At 35.8% G+C, this 26619-nt stretch overlaps 2 protein-coding genes across 5 annotated transcripts in view; one reads left to right on the top strand and one right to left on the bottom strand.

Moving 5' to 3' along the window:
- Positions 1-26619, top strand: part of LOC125861708 (fatty acid amide hydrolase-like) — a 334554-nt gene that overhangs the window by 299149 nt on the left and 8786 nt on the right. The window contains exons 8-9 of the mRNA XM_049541559.1: positions 18542-18689; positions 18965-19077. Coding sequence (XP_049397516.1) covers positions 18542-18689; positions 18965-19077 — 261 coding nt within the window. The remainder of the gene's footprint in view (positions 1-18541; positions 18690-18964; positions 19078-26619) is intronic.
- On the bottom strand, positions 3205-5124 carry LOC125861709 (uncharacterized). 4 transcript variants are annotated; one of them, XM_049541561.1, is made up of 3 exons: positions 3624-5124; positions 3438-3515; positions 3205-3315 (listed from the first exon to the last, which is right to left on the bottom strand). In XM_049541561.1, exons 1-3 carry the CDS (start codon positions 4522-4524, stop codon positions 3281-3283), a joined length of 1014 nt encoding a protein of 337 aa, XP_049397518.1. In that variant the 5' UTR covers positions 4525-5124; the 3' UTR covers positions 3205-3280. The 4 variants fall into 4 exon arrangements, with proteins under 4 accessions (XP_049397518.1, XP_049397519.1, XP_049397517.1 ...); XM_049541562.1 differs by having other exon boundaries at positions 3744-5124; XM_049541560.1 differs by having other exon boundaries at positions 3438-5124.

The raw sequence follows: 26619 nt of genomic DNA, 5'->3' as shown, positions 1-26619 counted from the left end.
TTGGTCATACACGGTTCTCCCTAGTCAAGTTTCTTAAACACAAATAGGAACATTAGATTGATACTTGCCCCCAAGTCACATAGTGTAAAGTTCCATGCAAGGAACTTTCCTTGAGACGAAAAAGAAATGCTAATGGAGACTTACGGTCTAAGCAGAAAAGAAAGCAACTGTTTCATTGAGTAAAGCTTAGATTGAATTAATATTTGATACAAGGCATCTATATATATCCTAACTATAGTAGGATGTAGAACTAATCTATAGTTAATTAACTATGGTAGAGTGTAAAACTAATCTATAGTTAGTTAACTAACATATTAATACAGCTGGAATATTAGTGAATTAACTAACTAACTTCAGCTAACTGCTTATCCTTATTGATAGCTGGATCCTCAATATCCCCCTTCAAGCTAGGCACAGAGAAGATGTTGATTATGCCTAGCTTGGACAAAAGATGAGAATGCTACAAACTACTAAGCCCCTTAGTCAATAGATCAGCCAGTTGTTCAGAGGAGGCAAGATAGAAAGTGTTGAGTAGTCCTTGATGGAGCTTCTCCCGAATAAAGTGACAATCAATGTCAATGTGCTTGGTACGTTCATGAAAAACTAGGTTGGCAGCAATCTGCATTGCGGCCTTGCTATCACAGTAAACAGGAACAGGCAACTGGATGGGCCATTCCAATTCTGAAAATAGTCCAACAAGCCAAACAATTTCAGCAACTGTTGAGGCTAAACTTATGTACTCTGCTTCAGCGGAGCTCCGAGATATAGTAACCTGCTTCTTTGACTTCCAAGAAATGAAGGAGTCATCAAGCTTCACCAAATAACCGGTAACAGACCTCCTGGTGTTAGGGCAAGCTGCCCAATCTCCATCACAGTAAACAGCTAACCGTGCAGAGGATGTAGAAGATATGAGAATGCCTAAGCCAGGGCAAAGCTTGAGATATCTAACAATCCTTAAAGCGGCCTCCATATGAGATGACTTAGGATTTTGCATGAATTGACTCAGACATTGTACAGAGAAACAAATGTCAGGTAGGGTAACTGTCAAGTAAATAAGTCGACCAATAAGTCTTTGGTAGCCGCTAGGATCCTGCAAGGGTGGATCTGAAGTGGTGATTCCAATGTGTTTATCGAAGGCAACAATGGTGAACTTGACATTTAACTCCATAGGAGAGTGAACTTGTTTAGTGCCTGACAAACCTAGGTCAGAAATGAGTTCTAACACATACTTTCTCTGATGCATGACTATGCCTATTGAGTTTCTAGCAAACTCTATACCAAGAAAAAATCGCAGATTACCAAGATCTTTAATCTTAAAGTTGGTCTGCAATACTAGTTTTGTCTCTGCAATTAATTGAAAATCATTTCTTGTAATCAGCAAGTCATCGACATAGACCAAGACAATAACAATCTTCCCTACTACTTTATTAATAAAAAGAGAGTAGTCATGGTGACTCTGAGTGAAACCAGCACTGATTAAAACTGAAGTGAACTTTATGTTCCATTGACGAGAAGCTTGTTTAAGACCATAAAGAGATTTAAGCAATCTACATGCCTTCTGCTTGTTCCCTGTGTCAATGAAGCCCTGTGGTACTGTCATGTATACTTCATCATGTAAATCACCTTGTAAAAAAACATTGTTGACATCCATTTGGTGTATTTCCCACCCTTTAGCTGCTGCCATTGAAATCACTGTACGAACAGTGACCATTTTCACCACGGGTGAAAATGTTTCTTGAAAATCTAATCTTTCCCTTTGATTGTAAACCTTAGCAACTAAACGCGCCTTAAATTTGTCAATGGATCCATCTGCCTTGTACTTAATTTTGTAAACCCATCGACAACCAATGGCTTTCTTCCCTTTAGGTAAGTCAACAATTTCCCAAGTATGATTATTATTTAAGGCGATGATCTCGTCTTTCATTGCAGCCACCCACCTACAATCTGTAGCAGCCTCGGCATAGGTGTTAAGTTCAGTTTCAAGAGAGAACTTAGATATAAAACTCTGATAAGAAGATGACAATGCATCATAAGCAATAACATCAGAGATAGGATATTGGCAGTGATGAGCTCTTCCACCTATGGTTGGAGCGTAATCCTTGAACCAAATAGGTGGTCTTACTGATCTACCTGACTTCCGAGTTTGTGATGGAAGGGGACCAGTATCATCAGAATTAGATGATGCAGCAACATCCTCTGACCAGAGTAGCAGAAGGCTCAGCAACGATCACAGTAGTCTGAGAAATAGAGATGTCCTGATCCATGGAAACATCTGCATCGGCATACTGGTCCATTGGTGTAAAACAATGAGGTTGCAAATCCTGTGGTATATTTAATAACTGGAAAGGAAAAATGTGTTCATTGAACATGGCATCTCGACTCACAAATATCTTGTGAGTAATCAAATCAAGAAGCTTATATCCTTTCTGATGGGAGCTGTAGCCAAGAAATACAGATCTGATGGACCTGGCGCTAAGTTTATCCTGGTTAATCAAATGAGTAGCATAACATTCACAACCGACAACTCTGAGATGAGATATGTTTGGTTTTTCATGCTTATACAATAACTCAAAAGGAGACTTGTTATCTAACAAAATATAAGGAATTCGATTAATCACACACTGCTGCTTCAACACATATGCCCCAAAACTTAGCCGGTAAGTGAGTTTGGAATTTAATAGCCCTGGCAGTTTCCATAATATGCCTATCTCTTCTCTCCACAACACCATTTTGTTGTGGAGTGTAAGGGCATGGGCACTGATGAAGAATTCCAAAAGAACTAAACAAATCACTGCAAGTTTTGTTGACAAATTATGATCCATTGTCAGATCTAATGACTCTAATTTTGCAATCAAATTGAGTGGACACCATAGTAACGAAGTTTTTAAGTAGGAAAATCACATCAGATTTCAACCTCATAAGGAAAACCCAAGTCCATTTAGAGTAATCATCTACAATGGTAAGAAAGAACTGCATGCCATCATATGTTTCAGTTCTATAAGGACCCCAAACATTCATATGCACCAATTGAAACAAAGTATTTGATTTACTAATACTAACAGGAAAAGGCATCTTCGTTTGCCTAGCAAGTGGACAGACATCACACGTATCCAAATGAAATGTCGAATTATTCTTAAAGCAAGTAAATCTCCTAAGAACTCTCATTGGGACGTGCCCTAATCTTCTATGCCAAGTTACTGCATCTACTGCCAAAGACTTCCTAAGAATTGTATCCTGTTGTCCTTTCCTTCCTTGTAAAATGTACAGTCCATCGTCCTCTTTACCAATCACCCTCACATTCCCAATGAGCAGGTCCTGAAAAACACAGAATTCGGGGAAAAAAGAGACACAACAATTCAAATCTCTTGTTATCTTTGAAACATATAAGAGATTGAATTTAAACACCGGCACACAAAGCACATTCGTAATCTGTTCACTTTCATCTAGCTGACAGGTTCCAATTGAAGACACCTTAGTTGTCTCTCCAGTTGGCAACTGTAATGACCCTGTGTTACCTACTTGTGCACCATTTAACAACATCTTATCATTACCAACCATGTGGTTAGTTGCCCCCGTATTAATAATCCAAGTGTAATTATCTTGACCATTATATGTTACATTACCTGCAATGTTCACATTGGTCCTAGCCATGCTTGCACTTGCTTCTCCAAAGCTTGACTTACGCAAGAGTTGCTCAATTTGAGCACACTGATTGGGGGGAAAAAATTTAGGAATAGTATTACCTTGGATCAGTTGGCTTTGTTCAGACTGCTTGCCATGTCCAGAAGAAAGCTGACTTTGAGGAAGTTCTCCTGAATGTCCATTTCTTGTTACCACATTAGCCTTCTTTTTGCTTTTGAAATCTGCTGGGTATCCGATCAGTTGGTAGCAAGTCTCTCTGAGATGACCTCTGGATTTGCAATGATCACAAAACTTCAATTTGAAACATTGCTCCCTAGTATGTCCTCGCATATGACAGTAGTCACAATACGAGTCACCAAATTTTCTAGTCGGTGCACCTCGTGCTGCGAATAAGGCTGTGGGATCCATACCCTCACCAGATGAAAAATGCCCCACTGATGATGATTTTTGATTTTCATCTTGTACAATAAGGGCATAAGCTAGATTCATGCTAGGAGGTGTTGTTTTCATCAATATTTGACCACGAGCATTGCTATATCCATCATTCAAGCCCATGAGAAATTGTAATAGCCTATGTTTTTGAAGATTTTCACTATACTCTTTCGATTTCGCACAGTCACACGAAGGCGGAGGTACAATCGAGTCATATTCATCCCAAAGATCCTTTAACCTAGAATAGTAGACAGAAACAGGCAAAGTACCCTGCACTAGTGTTGCAATCTCCTTGTGTAGGTGATAGACTTGCAATAAATTGATTTTATTAAATCGCTCTCTAAGATCCTCCCAAACAGAACTAGCAGTAGACCGAAATAAAATTCCAGAGAGAAGGCCTTTACTTACATTGCTATCCATGAGATCACCATCACAATACTCCTGTCCCATTGATTCACCAGATCAACACCAAACTTCTCACGAGTAATTGATCCATCAACAAATCCAATTTTGTTCTTTGTCAAGAGGGCTAGCTTTATCGCTCTTCTCCAAAGTGTGTAATTCTCCATGCCAGTGAGCTCAATTACCACTTGCACAGCTCTAGGCGTGTCCGAAGCTCCCAAAAACAGAGGATGATTGTGATCAAAACGTACAGCCATTACAGATCTGGAAAGAAGAATCTCTCGATTTCTTGTTCAATCCTTGAAAGAAATCCCTAGATCTTACTAACTATGTTGCTCTGATACCATGTAAAGTTCCATGCAAGGAACTTTCCTTGAGACGAAAAAGAAATGCTAATGGAGACTTACGGTCTAAGCAGAGAAGAAAGCAACTGTTTCATTGAGTAAAGCTTAGATTGAATTAATATTTGATACAAGGCATCTATATATATCCTAACTATAGTAGGATGTAGAACTAATCTATAGTTAGTTAACTATGGTAGAGTGTAAAACTAATATGTAGTTAGTTAACTAACATACTAATACAACTGGAATATTAGTGAATTAACTAACTAACTTCAGCTAATTGCTTATCCTTATTGATAGTTGGATCCTCAATCGAGCTTGTCTTATATCATTTTCACCAATCTGTATGATCGTCAAGTTTCTTAGGGAGCTTGCTCAATGCCCGCGAACTGCACTCCTTAGTAAGTTCTACTATTTCAAAGTCGAACTACATTCCTCAGTAAGTTCTACTATCTCAATATCTCCTAAATGCCTCTTACAAGCCACCATCTGTCAAAGATATTTTGCATATTTTGGCATGTCTCTCTGCACATCAATTAACGATATATTTATACGCATCTGCTTGAAGATATCAAAGAACTTCCTGAATCTGGCATCATCCTTGCTTTTCTACTGTCTCTATGGAAAGGGGTGAGGACAATTTCTAATCATCATTGGTTGTTTGAGGTGCCTTCCTCTTTGCTCTTTTCTTTCAAAATCACTCCTCTTTCACTTCAGGAGTTTTTGCTTCCATCTTTTCACCAAAAATAACATTCGGCTATGTAGTACTAGCCAAATCAATCTCGACTTCATCACGAATTGGGTCTACAATTTTTTTAATTCTTTGTGGTGTCACATTAACCACCACATAATCATCAAACACTTAGCCACTCTGAGTTGTAATTTCCATGCAATGGCTTATACTGCCTCATTCAGTCTTTGGGTTTACAATGGTGTTACTAGGAAGAGTGACCTTCTGATTTTGGTTGAGCAAAGTTAATATTTGGTTCAGTTATGCCTCTATCTGCTTAATCAAGGTGGAATGAGAGTTTACCACTTGGCCCATGCTTCAAGGTCATTATGCAATTATTCTTGCATACCAACATCGGTAGATTCTACTTTCTTCAACATAGATCACTGGTTAAATCACAAATGGTTGCTTAAATTCTAGAGAACTCCTCTAGGCGGATCATATTTGTGCTTCTATGATTGAACCTTGGTCCCTGTTTTTCCAACTTGCACCTTATTGATTCTACTCCCAGTTTCAACCTTAATTTCCTTGGCCTTGCCGACAAGGCCCTTGATTTGAATCTTATAGTTAGGTTGGGAACCCCCCACCCTCGACTTATTTATCATGTAGTGAGCTTCTTTCTCATAATGATGCTAACCCTCATCATTCCGTATCACCTGATCATCGAATCTCATAACATTTACCTTCTGGATTCTTGCACCCATAATATGTTTAGCTTGCACCTCGATCTGTGTCATCACATCTTTGATTTCTTTAGTCTCTAGCTTTCACTCTAACTATCTCCTCCATTGATTGCTTCCCAATCGAAGCACTATCCACTACTTCAGTATCTATGAATGTTCGTCTTTGTCACCTAGTCAAGAACTGTGCTGACCTCATCATAGGGGGTGGTCCATCAGTGAACCCTCTATTAAATTGGTTGCCAAAGACTTGTTGATCATATCCAAAGATCTGTAGAAGATTTCCATCAATACCCCATTTGTTAGTATTGGATAATGAAACACCTTCGTCTTAAACCGTGACAGGGCTCTTCTACTGCTTCTCCCAAAAACTACCTGCAATTGCTAATCTCATCTCTGAAATGTATACGTCTACTTGGAGGAAAGAACCTTTCTATGAATGTTGTTGTGAGCTCTACCCAAGTTGAGATTAACGCCTCCGGTAGTTCTCCTAACTATGTAGTTGTTTCCCTTGTTAAAGAGATGGAAACAACCTCAACTTTATTCCTTCTTGGAAGATGCCCAATATATTATATGCTTGACACACCCTAGCAAAGTCCTTCAAATATTTATTTGGTTCTTTGCAAGCTAGACCTCTAAGAAATTATTTCATGCTTAATGGATGTAACATCATGTTGGTGATGTTGAAGTTGTTTGTACCAAGCAATGGTGGAGGTTAAATGGCCCCAAAAAGACCCACTTAGGCAATAGTTGCAACCTTCTGATCAGCTTCAATGTCTATAACAATGTTCAACAACATGTGCCTTAGACAGTGGGGAATCCAGGTTTTTAATATAGTGGGTGCTCTACTCTAAAAGAAAAAAGAGCACACCTCATAAATTTATGTCCTGAGTAAAACAGTTCGAGCGGACTCTACATAGTGACCCTAAAAAATGAAAGAATATAAAAAGAGCTGGTGATCCAATCAATGAAAATATTATTCATCTTTACCTAATTATTATGAAAGTTACTAAACTATTATAGTTTATTTATACTAAAATAATCATAAATTATTATTGGTAACAAAAAAAAGTATGTTAACTATGTCTATGTATTACAAAATGTGAGAAAGTTGTTAGAAGAAAAAATAAATGTTTATATGGTATTTAGGCAAAGTTGAAAGACTTTTTTATTACAATTATTTAACCACTTTCTTGATACTTGAACAAAGCAAATCGAATTTATTTGTTACAATAAGTAATTAAATAATTTTGGTGCAATAGAGTTAAAAACGTTATTTGTAAAACTAATCACAAATATGATAAATAAAAGAAGGAAAAGAATCACCATGTATTATGAAAAATTTGACAACATTGGAGAACTAATTATTCTCTCATTCTTTCTAAATAATAATATTGTTAATATTATATTTCGTTCATCAGTAAAATTAACTTTGAGAAATGAGAAAAAAGAAAAAAAAGAAAGGTAAACCACTTTTATCAAATTCAATCTAAATTTACTTTTACCAAATTCAACCTAGATTATATAGAAAAATAAAGAAAAGGAAAAGGAAAGAATTGTGACAAAAATGGTAAAAGGATGACAAGTCATTCAAATAAAGGGAGAAAGGATAAAATAAAATATAATGTGAGGATGGTGAGAATGAAACCCTGAACTTTAAGGTAAACACAAAGATTATTGTGTCACCTATTGCCACAGCGCCCTGATCATATATGTGACTGTGGGTGTTCACAGTTAGTATAATATTAATTTATTATAATTTTCTACATTGATACACGAGTCTACGCCAAACATCATAGGTGCTCGAGCACCTATAACTATGCATATGGATCCGCCCCTGGCCTTAGAGTACATTCAATTTCTGGATCAAAAGGAACCAAAGGAGATTCTTAACTCCAAGTATCAGGAATACAATGAGGTTATAACATGTTACAGGCAAAAACAACAAATCAGAGTAATATGAAAAATAACAACCACTTGATGAATTTTCACAAAATTATAATCTCTAAACCGCACTCCCCAACAACAACATCAAAATTTGATGTCGTCCAAATTATACTTTACAGATAAGCATAAAGGGGTCATTTTCAAATATATGATTCAACTAGATTGAGGTCGAATCCCACATAGAGTGTGGCGAGAATTTACAATATATTACAACAATTTGATTTAATGAGAAGTATTTCGGATGGGATTTTTATATTGTTTAAACTAGTTTATGCTACGATTGTTGTATTCAATAATTAAAGAAGAACTAGATCTATGGTTCCCTAGATATCATATTCAAATGGATAATTCACTATCAACTCATTAAGGTGTGTTCACTATACAATACTGATGATTTTATATATCTTCTTAAGTCTCTCAACCCAATTAGAAGAATTTCACCTTAAGTCATTTCGGCACTTGAGTGTGTATTTAATTTGATCATCATCATTGGTCTCCGGTTAGATTTTCTATATCTAGGCTCGAACAATTAGATGACAGTTGGGAATATAAGTAAGCAGGCCTTACACATTAGTAACACAGTTTAAACTCGTGCGGATCAAGGCCCAAAATGGACAATATCACTAGTGGGTTGGGCTGTTACAACTGATACCTTCATGCAAAGGTTTACCATGAGGAATTCGTTATCATAATCGCTAGTCTAGGTCCTATAACCTAGTTATGATATGGGAAAAGGCAAAAATTTCCCCTAAAATTGTCCTGAAAAGTCAATTACACGCTAAAACTATCATGATGACCTATTACATACCTTTATTACTTAAAAGTGAATTTATTTACCCCTAAAACTGATGTGGAAAAAAATAAAAAAAAATAAAAATAACAGGCGCGTCAGAAAAATTAAAGTTATAAAAAAAAGAATAAAAATTCAAAATCATTTTTACACTTCACCACCCCCTCCACATCTCTTCTTCTTCACACCCCACCATTATCCTCCTCTTCTTCATACTTTATATTTTCAACCTTAAAACATCACAACGGCGTGAGTCTAGTGTTGTTGTTTGTTGTGGTTGTTTGTTAGTTGTTCTGATCTGAAAGTGCGGAGATCATTGGAACGTCATCGAAGCCATGACTGAAGGTTTGAGCTCGCCGAAACATCTACAAAACAAATCCAAAGAATAAAATCAAAAAGGGGTAAGGGAAAGGGGTCTGGTTCAGTGTTTATCAATGATTGATTTTGGGTTTTGGGTGGTTGTTTTGTGGTGGTTTAGGTGGATTTTTTGTGGCTAGTGTTTCATCGAAAATAAGAGGGAATGACGTTGTGAAAGTGAGTTTGTGGTGGTGATGGGTTGGTTGTTCTTCGCTGGAAGAAGAAAAGAATTGTGATACAAATTCAAATTAATGATTTTCCCAGTGAGATGAGAGATAAAGTAGGTGGGATTTAGTAATGAAGAAAATATAATTGTAGAGAATTTTAATATACAACAGAGTTAACAAAACAAAATTTAATAAATAAAATAAAACAAAAGAATATAAGAAAATATAATTTATAACATGGCGCTGACGTAGTGCTGATGTGGAAGCGAGTGTAATACACCCACATATTGTGAGATTGGTATTACACGTTTAAGGGTGATATTAAATTCACTTTTAAATAGTAAATATATGTGATAGGTCATCATGATAGTTTTAGCGTGTAACCGACTTTTCTGAACAAGTTTAAGGGAGAATTTATGCCTTTTAGCTACTCATAACTAGTTGTGAAGAATAAAAGAAATTTAAATAAGCAATAAACATTGAAATAAAGAGAAACTGCATAAATCTTGAATTAATTGCAATACTTCAAAGAATCTTTGTCTTTTGTGCAAAAGTAATAGCTAAGAAAGCGAAATATTAAATCCTAACAATGTCTTCAAAATACTCAAAGAAACCTTTGTATCTCTAGTAGTAGTTTGTAACAATACTCAACAATCCTAGAAAAGTTGTCCATATGTTCTATTTATAGTCGTAGAAAATAACCACTAATCCTAGTTGGACTCAGGGTGTGTTTGGTATGAAGAAATTCCAGAAAACGTTTTTCAATTTTCTCATGTTTGGTTGGGTTAAATGTTTTTCAAATCAACTCATTTTCCTCAAATTTAAGGAAAATGACTCCCCTTCAAAAATTGAGGAAAACATTTTCCAAAATTCTCTTCCAACTTCAAATTGCAATTTTTTTTTCAAGAAAATCAATTTATTTTGTCCCTACCCTCAAACCAACCCCCCCTCCCCCCGTCCCAACCACCCCCAAAAAAATAATTTAAAGCTTATTTTTTAAAAATATTTTTAACTTCAATTTTTTATTTTGTTACCCCACCCCCAAGAAAAATAACCCAGAAGTTGTTTTTAAAAGATATTTTCAATTTCAATTTTTTAGTTTTTTACTTTATCCCACTCCCTACCCTAGACCCCCCCCCCCCATTAGCCTCCCTACCAGCCCCATCCCCCTCCAAAAAAAAAAATTAAGTTTGTTATTAAAAAATATTTTCTACTTTATTTTTTTATTTTTCACCCCTACCCTCAAATTTAAGTTTGTTTTTAAAAAATATTTTCAACTTTAAATTTTTATTTTTTCACCTCTANCCCCCCCCCCCCAAACCCTCCCCAACCCTCCCCAATTTTTTTTAAGTTTGTTTTAAAAAATATTTTTCAATTTCAAAAAATATTTTCTATTCTCTAGTAAAAATAAAAGATACTTTCTCAAAAATATTTTTCAATCATAAATCAAACACTAAAAAATCTTTTTCGAAAACTATTATCTACTCACCAACCAAACATGAGAAAATAAGTCAAATATCTACTTATTTTCTAAAAAAACATTTTTCATGGAAAACATTTTCCTTCATACCAAACACACCTTCAACCTTGACTTGTCAGAATAATTCTGCAAAGCACTTGGTGCGCGGGGCAACCTTCATTGTGAGGCAAGAGGTCCATGCTGCCCAGTCCATCGCGGAGCTTGGGCTCCAAGATGCGACGTCCATCTCTGAGATAGGTCCTTTTTGCATCCCCTGAAGTTTCACAACAAGTTTGGCAAGGGGGCTAACTCAAGTGCTTTCCCCGCACCACAAACCCCTCAATTAGTACTATCTTGGCTTTATTTTTTATCTGGGATACTTTGCTTTAGGTTTTGTTACTCCTGGTCAATTCTTGTTGCGTTTTAGCCTGAAAAAATCTAATCACATATATTACCTCACCGCAATAATTATACTTAAAATATATAAATATAAGTGAGTTTATCCTCAAAACTTGGCTAAATCATGGGTAAAATATGGCATTTGGGTGTGTAAATACGCCTCAGATCAACGCATGGTTCTAAATTATTTTTCTGGAAGAACAAGTTGTTGGGCCCTATGATTTTAGAAGAAGAATTCCAATCTTTTGTTAGAAAAGTTAGCAACAAAGGGTCTAGTATATCAGAATTAACAACATAACTCTTAGAACCTAATCTTCATAAGGAACATTTAGGATTTGGAGTTGTCTGATCTGATGGATTTCTATGCAAAACTGACAAGGTTCTTGGTTAACCCTAAAATCAAGAATAGACTGTTGTGGGGAAATTTTAGGTATGTAACACGAACAACAAATGGGGGCTGCTCCAGGCGATGCACATCAGCTGGTTCCCCAAAGTTGAAAATCTCTAACGAGGTCCTCAAGATTCATTCGGAACCCCGCGCACGCATGCAAGATGTGCTACCACACCAAAATCGACATTAAGGACTCAACGCAGATGTTGAAACTTTCAAATGAGGTCGTTTCGATGAAAACTGGATCCCATACCTAAACTCTGTTTTAACCTAAATTCCACAAGGGGGCTCAGGATGAGTCTGGAAGCCTTAGGATTCGCACCAAAGGTCCTTCTAGACCAAACTCAATGTTACAAAGCTAACGAAACAGTTAGAATTGCATTATGAGGCTGTCTTCATAACCTTTTGAATGAAGTCAACCGTTCAAGTTTCAAAAGCTGTAAAATACGAAAACTTGCTCAAAAGCAAAACAAACGACCAGTTGACCAAACTATCAGTTCCACTAAGTCATAAAATGACTTGGGATCTCTTTAGGAAAACTTTAAACGTTGAAAAGAATGCCGAAAGGAGAAAATGACCTGGAGGGTCATTACACATGGAAGTCTCTTAAAGTTGTGAGATAGTTGAAGTGGGCCCTAGGTACAAGTTTTGTGATATCATCTTAGTATTCTATCATACTTTAAGCTTTATGTGATGCTGACTGGGCTGTTTTTTGAAGGAACATATTTTATTTATAAATTCAAAGGTTCTTGAATCTTACTTCTATGTATTCTGTATATTTTTGTATATTCTATATTTTCTGTATGTTTAAAATAACTAGTAACATCCCTATTTATAAAGGTAAAAACCAAATTAAACTAGGATTAGGAACCACTATATCTAACATATCCTAGTTAAACATAAATAAGAAAATACCATAAATAATAAATCCTAAACACCTACAATTCCTACTCCAACTTTGAATTATTATTTCCAACATTCTCCCGTAGTTCAAAGTTGTATACTTTTGTCTCGTTCTTCTTGTCATTGTTGTTGAATTGGAGAACTTCTCTTCAGTCTTCAATCTTCAATCTTCAATATTCAATTCTTGGAGTACTTCTCTTCAATTCTCTTTTTTTTTCATGGTTGTGTTGGAGCACCTTCTCTCCAACTTTCAAGTGTTGGAGCACTTTCTCTCCAACTCACAATATTTTTTTTCTTGGTTGTGTTGGAGCACTTTCTCTCCAACTCACAATATTTTTTCTCTTGGTTGTGTTGGATCAATTCTCTCCAACTTCCAAGGTTGATTCCCTTCCCACCAACGCCTTTTCTTTTTGTTTTTTTCTTTGGTGTTGGAGCAGTACTCTCTCTCCAACTCTTGTTGATGCCCTTCCCATCAACTCCTTTTTTTTTCTTTTTTTTTGGTGTTGGAGCACTCTCTCTCCAACTCTCGTTGATGCCCTTCCCATCAACTCTTTTTTTTTTTACCTTTCACCAACTCTTAATTAGAGAATAGTTTCTTCCTATTGTTCCTCTTGTGCCAAATTTTCTTGGATCTCTTTAAAGTTGCAATCCTTTTGAAGGTGGCCAGATTTTTTTGCAATTAAAACACTTGGGACTGGTGCTTTTTGTCACAACCCGAGTCTACACCCTGGACGTGGCCGGCACTCGAAGACCATTGCTGGTCCCCAAGCGAACCCTCATCCTGGTTGACTACAAGCGGAAGACTAACTCAAGCATGCAAAAGCTTAAAAATTGAATAAAATTCATGAAACTTAAATAGAAAGCTTTAACTCAAAAGAAAACTCTGAATAAAATAATTTATTCAACTCGCCATAAAATAGGCAACTTAAGTCTTTAAAACATTTAATAAAATAAATGAATAATACAAACTTCTCAACTATATTGACTCTCTATGAAGCCTCTAACTGATAAAGATGGAAGTCGGGACAAGACCCACGACATCCTGACTAAAATGAAAAGTAAATGAAATCCTTCGGAAACAAGGAGGCTCACCATAGCTAACTCGAACTCCCGGATGTATCAACGAATCTCCTGTTGATGATCCTGAATACCTGTGTCTGCATCATGAGAAGATGCAGGCCAAATGGTTCAGTACGTGGAATGTACGAGCGTGTAAGAGGAATTCTAAAGAATAAACATAAGCTTGAAAAGAATCTGAAAGGAACTGAAAAACTTACATGGCTCAACTCAACTCAACATAACCAAACTCATTTCAATATAAAGCAGTTTAAAACAAGTGCAATCTAAAGAAAAGCTGTTTAAAACATAATGTCAACTCTGTGTGTATGTAAAGATACAAATAACTCTGAGATGTATGTAAAAATACAAATAAACTGATGTATATAAAAATACAAAGTACTATTGTGGGAGTTTCTCTAACCGACAACCATCACATAAGAGCTATTGTGATGATACAACGATCTTCCTCATGCTTCCAGCGCATCCTATACCTTGCCACAGGTATAAGACCTAAACTACTAAGTGGATCCACTAGTCTATGCAAAAAGGATTCATCTAAAAAGTATAACCCTTTTCTACCTATGATGGCAACATGGTTTATGGAAACGTGAGTTATCTAAACTCAAGCTCGTCCCCATATCAGTGCACAATACTACTCCCAAAATATGATACTAGCTCTTTATGTTTAAACCATACTTCTTTCTGTGATTTAAGATAATTGCTCAAAAACTTAGCTCAAAGGCTATCTTGGAAATCAAGGTTTCCTCTCTTGCTTTATTGTGAAAGCATTTACTCTTTAACTAAAAACTAGCCCAAAGGCTCTTTACTGAAAAACTAGCTCAAAGGCTCTTTACTGAAACACTAGCTCAAAGGCTCTTTTAAAAATCTCAGTTTTCCGTTCTTATTTAAATGTGAAAATATTTTAAACTCTTTTGGGAATACATAGTCCCTATATACTTTTGAAGAAATGAACTTCAACTTTACTCTTTACTGAACTCAAAAGTTAAGTCTTAAAACAAAGTTAAAACATTTGTATAAGACTTCATAAAATATGGTTCATGCTGAATTATGGACGTGAACGACTCGATGCAATGTTTTCAATAACCATAGATAGATCTCAATACTTGGAACTCAAGAACTTCACTAATACTACTCATTTCAAGAATGCTCAACTCAGAGGGTTCATGCGAAATTATGAGCATGAACTACTCAACTCAAGGACTCAAATATACTTCTCATCTCAAAACTGTTCAACTTATAGGGTTCATGCGGAATTATGGGCATGAACAATTCAACTCGAGGACTTCATGGGTAACATGTAATAGTGTCATTATTATAAATATAATCTCATAGGGGATTAAGAAGTCAATACTCAAGACTTAGAACTTGAAGATACTATTTCTTTCAAAGATACTAAACTGATGGAGTTCATGCGGGAATTATGAGCATGAACGACTCGACTCAAGGGTCAAAATATCAATAAGGAACTCAGGTTTACAACTTTTCTCATTCTCATACTTACTTTTCAAAACTTAACTCAAATCAATGGTGGATTTCAAAGGATTCACAATTGAACTCAAAAAATTTCTTGAACTCTATTCTTAAGTCTTTTGAATGTGAATTACGAATTCAAGAGTTATGGTTCATGATACAAAGGATCTAGGTGATAGTGTAGACTCATGAATTCATTCTTCTCACTCTCATGCTCACTTACTCGAGTCTTGAAACAAGTAATTAGAAGTTGTAGAAGACTCCTCAAAGGACTCAAAGGGGCTTTCTCAAAATGTCCAAAAGAACTCTCAAGACTCAACTTTTAACTCTACCTTGAATTTGAATTATGGATTCAAGGGTTATGCTTTGGAATGTAGGACCTCTCAATGATTTAGGAGGGTTAAGATAGTTGATCACAAGAACGGGTGAAGACCCAAATCAAAGAACATTGGCGCGAAGCAGAGATGGAATTAAATTGTTAGTCGCTAAAATATTTTTGAGGCAGAGGACTTCGTATCCTCTTCACGACACGGAGAGGAGGTGACTGACTGGATCCTGAAAACTTAAGCGCCTCCGTGACGCGGACCTAAGTGCAATTATCTGCCCGATCTTTTATTCCTCTCCCAAACTCGACTCAATTCGCACCCAAAGTAGTTTTATCAACCAAGTTCACAAAATTTCACAAACCCAGAACGACTTCAACGAAACCCATATAAAATCTATCAGGGAACTCAACTTGTTTGCAAAACTCACACCTCAAGAACTCAAAGACATTCAATAATGGCTAAAACTCAAGAACTTCTCAAGAACTTAATAATTCAATCTCAAAAACGAATTCAAGGATAGAATTAAACATGATTGGTGTGAGGGCGAACAAGCCCAACACTATGAAAGCTTACATACCTAAAAGAACCATCTTTTTGAAGGAAAATCTTGAAAGATGAACCCTAGCCTTAGCGTTTCTTGAATCCCTTGAGCGTAGAATTTTAGGAGTGGATGAGAGGGTTTGATTTATGAAAAACTGATTTTCTACACGTTTAGAGCAATTTAGATGACCTCCTAAGGGTTTTTAGGACTAAAATACCCTTAAGGAAATAATTAAAACGAGCTAAGAGTCGGAATAATTTTTCACCAGGCAATGAGGTCCGTATTGGATTTGTAACGCGGAGCCATCGCAGAGCTACTGCCAGGTTTGGGCGTCTTTAGTAAATCAGTCATAACTTTTTACTCAGAGCTCGAAATTTAGTAAACTCTGTGGCGTTGGAAAGAGGACTCGAAGGTCTTTAATTTAATATCTTAAGAGTCCACTAACTCATTCTGTACTAAAAGTTATGGTCATTTGAATTTGACCCAAAATTTAATAAAAAACTTAGGAATTACTTGAATGAACTCTCTTAAGTTCTTCTTGAAACTTAAGGTGCTACCTTTAGTGACATTAATACTCAAGAAATTTTAAATTTCTTGCAAAAATCTCACTCACTATGAAGAACAGTTTGAGTCTTAGCTCAAATTTTTTTTGGGATGTTACACTTTTAAACCAATAATCATCCTTTGCATAATTATTTTTCTTACATGTACTACAAGGTGGATTTTGTTTTTTGGATTGATTCACTTGATATTTTAGCAGCAAAAGCCTCTATAGTTGTTTGTTCATCTCTAATGCCCTTCTTTGCTCAACTGCTTGCAAAACGTTCACCAAATCATTGACTAATTTTTTTTAGAGATCTTTAGACTCCTCAAGTGAAGAGATCTTGGACTCAAACTTTTCAAGCAACGTTACAAGAACTTTCTCAATAATTCTGGTATCGGGAAATTTTTCACCAAACAATCTAATTTTGTTAGCAAGTGATGTGAGTTTGCCAACATAATCTTTAATTCCTTCTGTTTCTTTCATCTTTTGAATCTCAAATTGTCTTTTAAGGTTCAAAACTTGCATTAACCTTGATTGCTCATTTCCCAAATATTCATCCTTCAGAGAATTCCATATTTCCATTGGAGTTTCACACGTCATGATTTTTGTGAAAATTTCTTCAGATACTGAGGAATATAAACTATTCATTGCTTTGAACTTTTTAATTTTTTCTTCATTATGGTTTTTGATTTGAGTCAAAGTTGGATTGACAGGTAGTGGTGATGTACCATCTTCTTTAACAATATCCCATAGATCCATAGATTGTAAATATGTCTTCATCTTCACATCCCATAATTGATAATTTTCTCCTTTGAACATAGGAGAAGAAATTAGCGAAAACATATTTGATGTCATATATGTTATTTGGTGGTGAAGATTACTGACTCTGATACAAATTTGAAGGAAAATATTTTATTTATAAATTTGAAGGTTCTTGAATCTTACTTCAAGTTCTATATTTCTGTATATTCTATATTTTATGTATGTTCAAAATAACTAGTAACATCCCTATTTATAAAGGTAAAAATCAAATTACACTAGGACTAGGAACCACTATAACTAACAAATCCTAGTTAAACATAAATGAGGAAATACCATAAATAATAAATCTCAAACACCTAGAATTCCTACTTCAACTTTGAATTATTATTTCCAACATTTTTCCAAGTACAAGAAGATCCATTACATTACAGGATACTTGGTTAAGTTTTGTGATTTCTTAATGTCATGCAAATCTAAGAAATAGAATGTCAATTCCATAAGCTTAGCAGAAGCGGAGTATAGAAATTTGGCCTCCATTATTGTTGAATTAGTCTAATTAGTTGGTTTGTTTAAAAAATTTGGTGTAGAATTTAGATACCATTCCCATTCATTATGCCAATCAATCTTATATTCAGATAGCAACTAATCATATGTTTCATGAGCATACTATACATATTAATATTTACTGTCATTTCACCATGTAAAAACTACAATTTTGGCTCATTGACACAATCTGTCTGTCCTCTTTAGAATAAAAGACTGACTTACAACCATCTTTCTTGTGTTAGAGAGGAATACCACCATCATTACTCCTAGTTTGACGGGCTTGTGTGTGTATGAAAGAATTATTAAAGTATGCTAAAGTAGCCTAGTAAGGAACTTGTGTACATATACTAATTGTGTAATTAAGTTGAATTAGCTCTTTTCTTAGTAACATAATTAGTTAGGATGTTTGTCTGTTATTACAGTATATAAATAGCTAGATAGGAAGTTACTCTGATTATTCAACTCTAGATCTGTAATCACACTTAAATATTGTATCGCTTTTCTTCCCTATTTATCCACTCTAGATCTTGTTGTGTAGTACATTGCAATGACATTACATTTGAATTCCATTTACACATAGTTAAAGTTTACATTTGTTATCAATCATGATTTTCCGAATGGGCGTGCAGGAGGCACAAAATGGATGCATAAGGTAAGAAAATGCAAGGATGATGCAGAGTGTGTGAAACGTTTGAGATCATGTGGTGCCATATTGGTGGGGAAAACAAACATGCATGAGCTTGGTGCTGGAACTAGTGGTATAAATCCTCATCATGGGTAAGAACAATTTGTTGTTGTATTTTTTTAATTGACATAAATATTATATTTATTTTAGTCGGAAATAAATTATAAGGGTCGACGTACCTTTTTGCCTAAGGACATCACTATTTTTGGATATCTCTAATACGCACTTGCCGATATTTTTGAAAAGTCTGAACAACGTAGCTATAAAGCACATATGTGATATGGTTAATTTATGTTAAGGGGTGAAAAATCTTGTACTAATATCACAGTATAGTAATTATATACTTGATTCATTATTGTTTTTATAGAACTACTAGAAATCCCTACAATATTGGAAGGATTGCCGGCGGTTCTTCTAGTGGTTCTGCTGCTGTTGTGGCGGCAGGATTATGCCCTGCTGCCCTTGGTGTCGATGGAGGAGGTAATCATTCACTAAACTTTCAATTTTCTAACATAAGCTTTATGATATTTGTTTCTCTATTTTTCCCCACTATAAATATTTGTACTAGAATAGTTAATGGACCAAACATATATTCAAAATGTACTTAAAAATAGGCCTAAGCTTTACTAATTCTGGAATTAGGAGGTGCCGTTCATGGTTTTTCTTTAGGGCGGTAAATGAGGTGACGTTGTTTCAAATCTTTTAGGCTGTGAATACTTTATAATTTCTTGCTTGTTCTCTTCTTCATTCAAACCTTGTAATTCACTTTGGATGTCCCTAGGCTTAGCTTTCATTCTATAACATTCATCTAGCAAATTAATGGTCTTGAGTTCACCTGGTCATTTCTCTTTCACTCGCACCTTCAAATAAGGTAACACTACAGTTGATTTGCTTACAAATGCTGAACATGGAAAAATAACTATCTTCTTCACCAAGGCTATAAACCTTCCTTCTAAGATAACATTCACCTTGAAGAATAATATAGGTGACAAAATTCAAATGAAGAAGGGCAAATTCATATCCGACTCTGGCTGAAATTTGTTTCATTGCTTCTATCAGAAGGATTCTAGATTTTTTGTAAGCCTATCTAATGAGGAGCAATCCTCCTACTTTTTCTTTCCTTTTATTTTGATAAGTTACAGTAAGGATACTCTCCTCATTCATGCGGAGGTCAGGTTTCACTCCTTCTATGTTTTTTTTTTGCTTATCTATTGAATTCCATTAAGGGAGCCTTCAAAAAAATAAAATAAAAATTAACCTCCTTGAGCTAGTTGTTAATATTCTTAACTCCACGTCAAGTACTATATTAGATGTCTCCGTCTTCTCACTTGAACAGTGAATTCGCTCTCGAATTCATGGGCTCACTAACTACATCAAAAATAAATCAAGCCAATGTCGTCATTAAAAGAGTTTGAACATTGAATTCACAACAAATCAACTTCTCATGCATTATGACTGATCTTTTTAGGATTTGGAAAAGCTTATTTCCTTTAGGCATCAACTTGTTTTTCCTCTTGCTTGAGAAACTTTCCTTTGTAAAGTGAACCCAAATCCAATCTCCTAAATGAAATTCAATATACTATCAAACTCAATTTGCAGCATAAACGATTTCAATGTGCTCAACTCAACCAATAACTCTGATTCAGTACGAAAATTCTCTAACATCCCCAAACTCATGATTATTTATGCATAGAAGATAATATGTCAATGTATGACATATCAATATAAAATAAGAAGAACACCAGTTAAACACATTATCTTTTATGTTTTTAACTTTAAAGGAAGCCCGTCACAATAATAGTTATATCATATTCCCTATCACATGTATTGAAGATCACAATTGAATATGTATTTAATCAATCTTGTATAGGATATAGTTTCAGTTAGTTATGCACTCTGTCAGTTAGTTAGTTAGCTCATAGTTGTTAGTTGGTTAGCATATATTCCTTTCTCAACCAATTGGTTGTGTACAACTGTCACATTCACTCTCTTGTATATATACCTCACTGATAATCAATAACAAGTAAGCTTTTCATTTTACACAAAATCACAAGTTCTCTCAATCTGTGTCACGCTCCGAGCTACCCCCGAGACGCGGAGATGGGACCTAGGACCACGAGTGATCCCAAGCTAACCCTGCTGGCATGATCATGAGCATACTAAAGATAATAAACTGATGCGGAAGCTAATTCATAAATAAATCTGAAAAGATGGGGAATACCCATATGCTATAACTGAATATATCAAATCTGAGAGTTTAATACAAAAGGAATTTCAAACTCAAAATACTAAGTTGAATCTAACTATGTCTGAAATAAGCCTCTAAACTGACTAGAAATGTTGGGACATGCCCCAACTAGATCTAGCAAAACTGAAACTAAAGACTAAAAGCAGTAAGGATAAACATGTCACTAGTCCTCGAAGAATGAGGACTCACCACTGATGCTGCTAAACTGAAGATCGGGAATCGATCTAAGTGTGATCTGGATGCTGAGAACCTGAACCTACATCACGAGAAGATGTAGCGCACGTATGCGTCAGTACTTGAAGGTACTGAGCATGCAGGATAGAGTAAAGCTGAAATAACATATAACTGAACAAAGCATACTGAGCAATGATATAATCTGGACATGATATAGATACTGAAAATACTGAATAATGAGCTAGCTGATGCAATGACCAAATTTATAACATGCTAAGACTGAATGCTAACTGTACTGAAATATGGTCAATGCAAAAGAGTCTGACTGAACTGTGGGAGCTACTAATAACCGACATAAAACCACATGAGCTAAATGTGGAGTCCGATGTATACGCCCCATTGAGAGGACGCAATATACCCTACCAGAGGTATAGAGGCATGCTGGTGTGATCACTAAACTGATGTTGCCCACAGAGGGGACTTACACCTACGTGGCTCGTAGTTCTGGGACTATATGGGTACGCTGAACCCTAGTCCAACTCGGTATTATGCTACTCCCAATGAATTAAGTGGTTAACTGGTTATGACTGAATTTCTGTAAATACTGGATAGCTCGAACTGAACATGCAAACTGAGAATGCAACAATTAATCTGATAATGATGCATTCATAAACTGAGGCATGTATAACTGAATACTGAAATATCTGACCTAGCATGTGTAATTCAAGAACTAAAGAAATACATAGCTAGGGTTGTAAATTCATGCGATGAACTGAGCAATAACATGATAATCTGATTTAAAACATTTAAATAATTAATTCATGATGATTTGTTCAAATTCTAGAAACCCTAGGTCTGTTCATAATTATGGAATCAAGAATCTGACTGAATTCTAGGGACCTAATGGGCGAAAGGAACCCACTAGTGAAATCCCACATACCTGGTGACGAATTCTACGGAGAAATCTTTCGATTTCGGGGCTGGAACTGAAGAAACCTCGCTGCGTTCTTGAACTAGGGTTCTTGACCTTTTTCTCCTCTCTTGCTTCTAATTTGCTAAGCTTGATTAATGATTTTGACTAAGGTAAGTTCTAGTTATGTTTCTAGGCTTAAACTGATTAAAACCTCATGATTTAGGGTCTAAACGATATCTTAGGGGTTAAACGAAATAGGAAAAGACCAAAAGACCCCTGAATTAACTGCTGTCGGAGTGATCGACGGAATGGACTGACGGGCCGTCATTTAATCGACGGTCCATAGATTGGGTCCGTCGATCGAGTCTGCCCGACAGGGCTTCACTAAAATAAGCATAACTTTTTACTCGGAGGTCAGAATTTAGCAAACTCGGTGGAGTTGGAAAGATAATTCAATTATCTATCTAACCATAGTTCATGGGGCACCTAATTCCTTTTTTGCTAAAATTCATGACCATATGAAGTTGACCCATCAGAATTTTCAGCTAACTGGCTGCTAACCTTCGATCTACGGTCAGACCTACGAACCGTGGATCGAACGACGATCCGAGCTGGTCAACTGTAGTTCATGTCAGAGGCTGGGTAAGGGAAGTCTCGGTCCACGGACACAGACCACGGACTGTGGTCTGATCTATGGACCGTGGGTCTGTCCGTGAGTCGGGACTTAGCCAAATTTTCTGACTGAGTTCTGGGGAAGTTTTCTGTCACGAACCACGGACCTGCAGGACGGACCGTGAGTCCATATACGATCCGTGGATGGTGTCCGTGAGTGCCACCTGTAACACCAGAAATCTAAAATCTTTATTTTCAGATACGGGGTGTTACAATCTGTTTCTTCAGTGATTAGCTATGGCTTCCATGCCTTGTATTGGGTAAGTTCTTCACCATTGATGTGAACTTTAATATGGTATTAGAGAGTAGGTATCTCAATTCGATCTTTTAGTTTCCATCACTGTTAATCAGTGATTGTTCGTTTCAATTTCGATTTTTTTTATTCGATCTTGTTCATCGAGTTATTTCAGAGATTGATAATCTCTTCGTGTTCATCTCTTCTTCCTTTTCTGTGAGGAGTTTCTCAATTTAGAATTCTTCCTTTTCGATTGTTCTTTTGATCAAATCAAAACACATTCATGGCTGTTGGTGAAAGTTCATCTGTCTCTGAAGGAGCTAGTAATACTACTGGTAATGACACAAATAATGCCCTGTATGTGCATTCATTGGATATCCTAGGGATGATGCTTGTTCCTGCTCAATTTCATGGAGCAGGTTATCGATCTTGGAGGAGGGGAGTTATGCGAGCCCTATCAGTGAAGAACAAATTAGGCTTCATCGATGGAAACTGTGTGAAACCGAATGTGAATTCATCTCAGCTTCGTCAATGGTAGAGATGTGATGATATGGTCACATCATGGATTTTGAATTCATTAAGTAAGGAAATTTCAGACCGTCTAGAATATGTCAGTAACTTAGTGGAACTTTGGAAGGAATTGGAAGATAGATATGATCAAACAAATGGGATAAAATTGTATCAGATACAGAAGGAAATCAACGATCTTACACAAGGAGTGTTAGACATTATTGTCTATAACACAAGGATGAAGAGGTTATGGGAGAATTATCTGATCTAAGCATTTGAATCTTGTAACCACTTTGACTTTCTACCAAAGCTTTGAATGTCTAGACCACTTCAGGTATTTCAGATTTGAACTTGAGAAAATAAATCCAATATATTCGTGTCATATCATCAATGAATGCTATAAAATATTTACTTTTGTTTAGAAAAGCAGTCATATGTGGTCCACACAAATCAGTATGGACTAATTGAAGCTTCACTGATGCTCTCTAGGTTGTCATGGCAAAAGACATCCTACTTTGCTTTCCCAATTGACATGTGCTGCAAGTTGTGTCTTTGTCCTCCATAAGTGGCAGTCCTCGAACTATATCTTTCTTCAGCATGTACAAGAGTTCCATGTGATGGAAATGTCTGAGTCTCTTGTGCCATAGATTTGTTGTCATCTCTTGGCTCGTATAGGCAACCAACTTTTTCTCCATTGGATCAAAGAGAAAACTATTCCCTCTCATTTTAATTTGACATATTTGTTGGCCCTTTGGATCAAAGTTCACACACTTCTTGTCCTCAAACATAAGCTTGAAACCATTTTCCAAAAGTTTCCCTACTCTCAACAAATTTTGATCAAGTTCAGAAACAAAAAGTAGATGTGAGATTAACTTTGTACCTAAGTAGCTTTCAATAGCTACTGTGCCTTTCCCTTTGGCAAAAAGATAATTGCCATTACCAATTCTGACTTTAGAGATTGCAGATCTGCCTATCTCTCTGAAAATCTCCTCATCATGAGTCATCTGTTTTGTAAAATCACTATCAATTAACCAGTTTTCACTTGAACTTCTACTTGCAAAACAAGTAGCCACAAACAATGATCTTCTTATTGTTCGTCTGCAATTTAGGCTCCATTTAATTGTTGTGGTCCTTTTTCTTTGCAAATAATCTTAGCATGACCAAGTTTATGTCACTTTTTGCATCTCATATTAATTTTTCTTCCAACATTTGAAGTGTGGATGATTCCTCTTCCCACAATGCTGACATGGTGGATATTTTCCACCTTTGTTGTCATTGCTATAATTGCTATTAGTTTCAATAGTTGTAGCATAACTCTTCTTGAACTTCTTCTTCCTACTTTGCCTCCAGCATTGAATTGATGCCTTGCTTGCAAATCTCCTTCAACAGTTGCCTTGTTCCTCATAATTCTTCTCTGTTCTTGTACTTGCGAGGAGTTTAAAAGTTTTGCCGAAGTAATGTTTGACAAATCTTTTGTATTTTCCAATGATGCAGTTGTTGCTTCAAAATTTTCAAGTAAAGTAACAAGAATTTTCTGCACAATCCTTGTATAAGAAAGTTCGGCACCAAGTAATTTTACCTTATTGGCCAGAATAATAAGTTTATCTAAGTACTCTTTAATTGTCTCAGATTCCTTTATTTTTTGCATTTCAAATTCCCTCACTAGGTTCAAGACCTTCATGCCTCGAATTCTTTCATCTCCATAATATTCCTCTTTTAGAAAGTCCCATATTTTCTTAACCGATCTAAGAGTCATGATCCTGAAAAAAATAGTAGGAGATACTTCACCATATAGACACATTTCCGCCTACAACTTCGTGCTCTTCTTTTCTTTGTGAGTTCTAATCTGAGCCATTGTAAAATTGCTTGGTAAAAGGAAGGACTTCATAATCCTCCTCTACTGCCTCCCAAAGATGTCATGACCCAAAGTACATCCTAGACGTGGCATGGCGTATAAGACCTCGAGAGGCCCTACACCAGCCACTTGACATTTATGCAACACAATATAATAGAAAATTTGAGAACTTAAAGAAGGAAGTCTCACATTATAAAAGAGTTTGACATAAAAGCAAAAATCTAATTATAGTCTCAACAAGCCAATCTAATACATCAAGAGTGGTTGGGACATAAACCATACACCACATAAAATGCCGAAAAACTAAAGACATAAGAGAATGTAATAAAAAATATATAGGTGACAAGGTCCTGGAACATGAGGACTCACCAAGTCTTCAATCTACAAAGCAAGCCACTAGCCACGAACGGGAGGAAGATTATCGGACCCTACATTTTGAGACAATGTAGGCACAAGTATGCATTAGTATATAGAATGTACTAAGTATGAGGTATATACATGAAAAGATGACATGTGACCATAAGGGGACATAACGGAAAATATGATGTACATGACCAAGCTAAAACGTAGTAAATCTGTAAAGAAGAATAAAAAATCACGAACATGGTTAATTCATCTTAAAATCACATTGAAAGATTCATCAAACCTTGAAAGTAACTTAGTTCATTTTTGTAGGATATTTACCATTAACCGATAAAGATCATGTGAGCTATAACATGGAATCAAGTGTCTTGCTCCCACACTGAAAATAGAGGTTCTTACTTGCCAAAGAAATGACCTTAAACTTATAGCGTAGGTGTATCAACTAGCTATGTATTTCTAATACAACTCCTACAGGGGCACGTAGTAAGGGAAAATGAGATTGCTACTAAAGACCCGACCTCTATTAACGAGAGAGCCTCCATCTCAATGTCAACTTGGTGATAAGTAAAAATCCCAACAGAATAATCATATTTATAAACATATCATCATACATGGAATAACATAATTAAGCTACTAATCCAAGCTTAAAACATCATAGAGTAGCTCCTTAAATCATGAATCATCCATGTGTGAGAAAACCTTTCACCAATCATGATTCCTTAACATGTGAGAAAATTCTTTCACAATTTTATTAGTGCTTATTTTAAAACAACCTAGATCATAAAACATTTTTTTTCATAAATCATGCATAGCTTTCTTAAAACATCATTGATAGATGCACACCTTCTTCATAAATTCATACTTTAAGAGTTCATAGTCAAAATTATGAATAATGCATGGGTTCATACGAAATCAATTGGAAATCATGTAATTGAGTCACAACAATCATGATAAGATCAAAAATAAAAAAAAATTGAATCAACACAATTAGAATTCATGCAACATTGAATGAAAACCTAATCAAATTGATGAAATTGAACTTGGAGAATTGA

This window comes from Solanum stenotomum, chromosome 4, assembly GCF_019186545.1.
Source record: "Solanum stenotomum isolate F172 chromosome 4, ASM1918654v1, whole genome shotgun sequence".
In the NCBI taxonomy this organism is placed as follows: Eukaryota; Viridiplantae; Streptophyta; class Magnoliopsida; order Solanales; family Solanaceae; genus Solanum; species Solanum stenotomum.
Note: the sequence above shows the minus strand (reverse complement) of the source record. Positions and strands in the feature narration are given on the sequence as shown.

Bases quoted from the DNA above. Each gene is read 5' to 3' on its own strand.
- LOC125861709 (XM_049541560.1), bottom strand. From the start codon at position 4,524: ATGGGACAGGAGTATTGTGATGGTGATCTCATGGATAGCAATGTAAGT. The intron at 3,316-3,437 runs GTGAACAGATTA...TGTGTTTTTCAG, and splicing joins AACCTGTCAGCTAGATGAAA to GACCTGCTCATTGGGAATGT.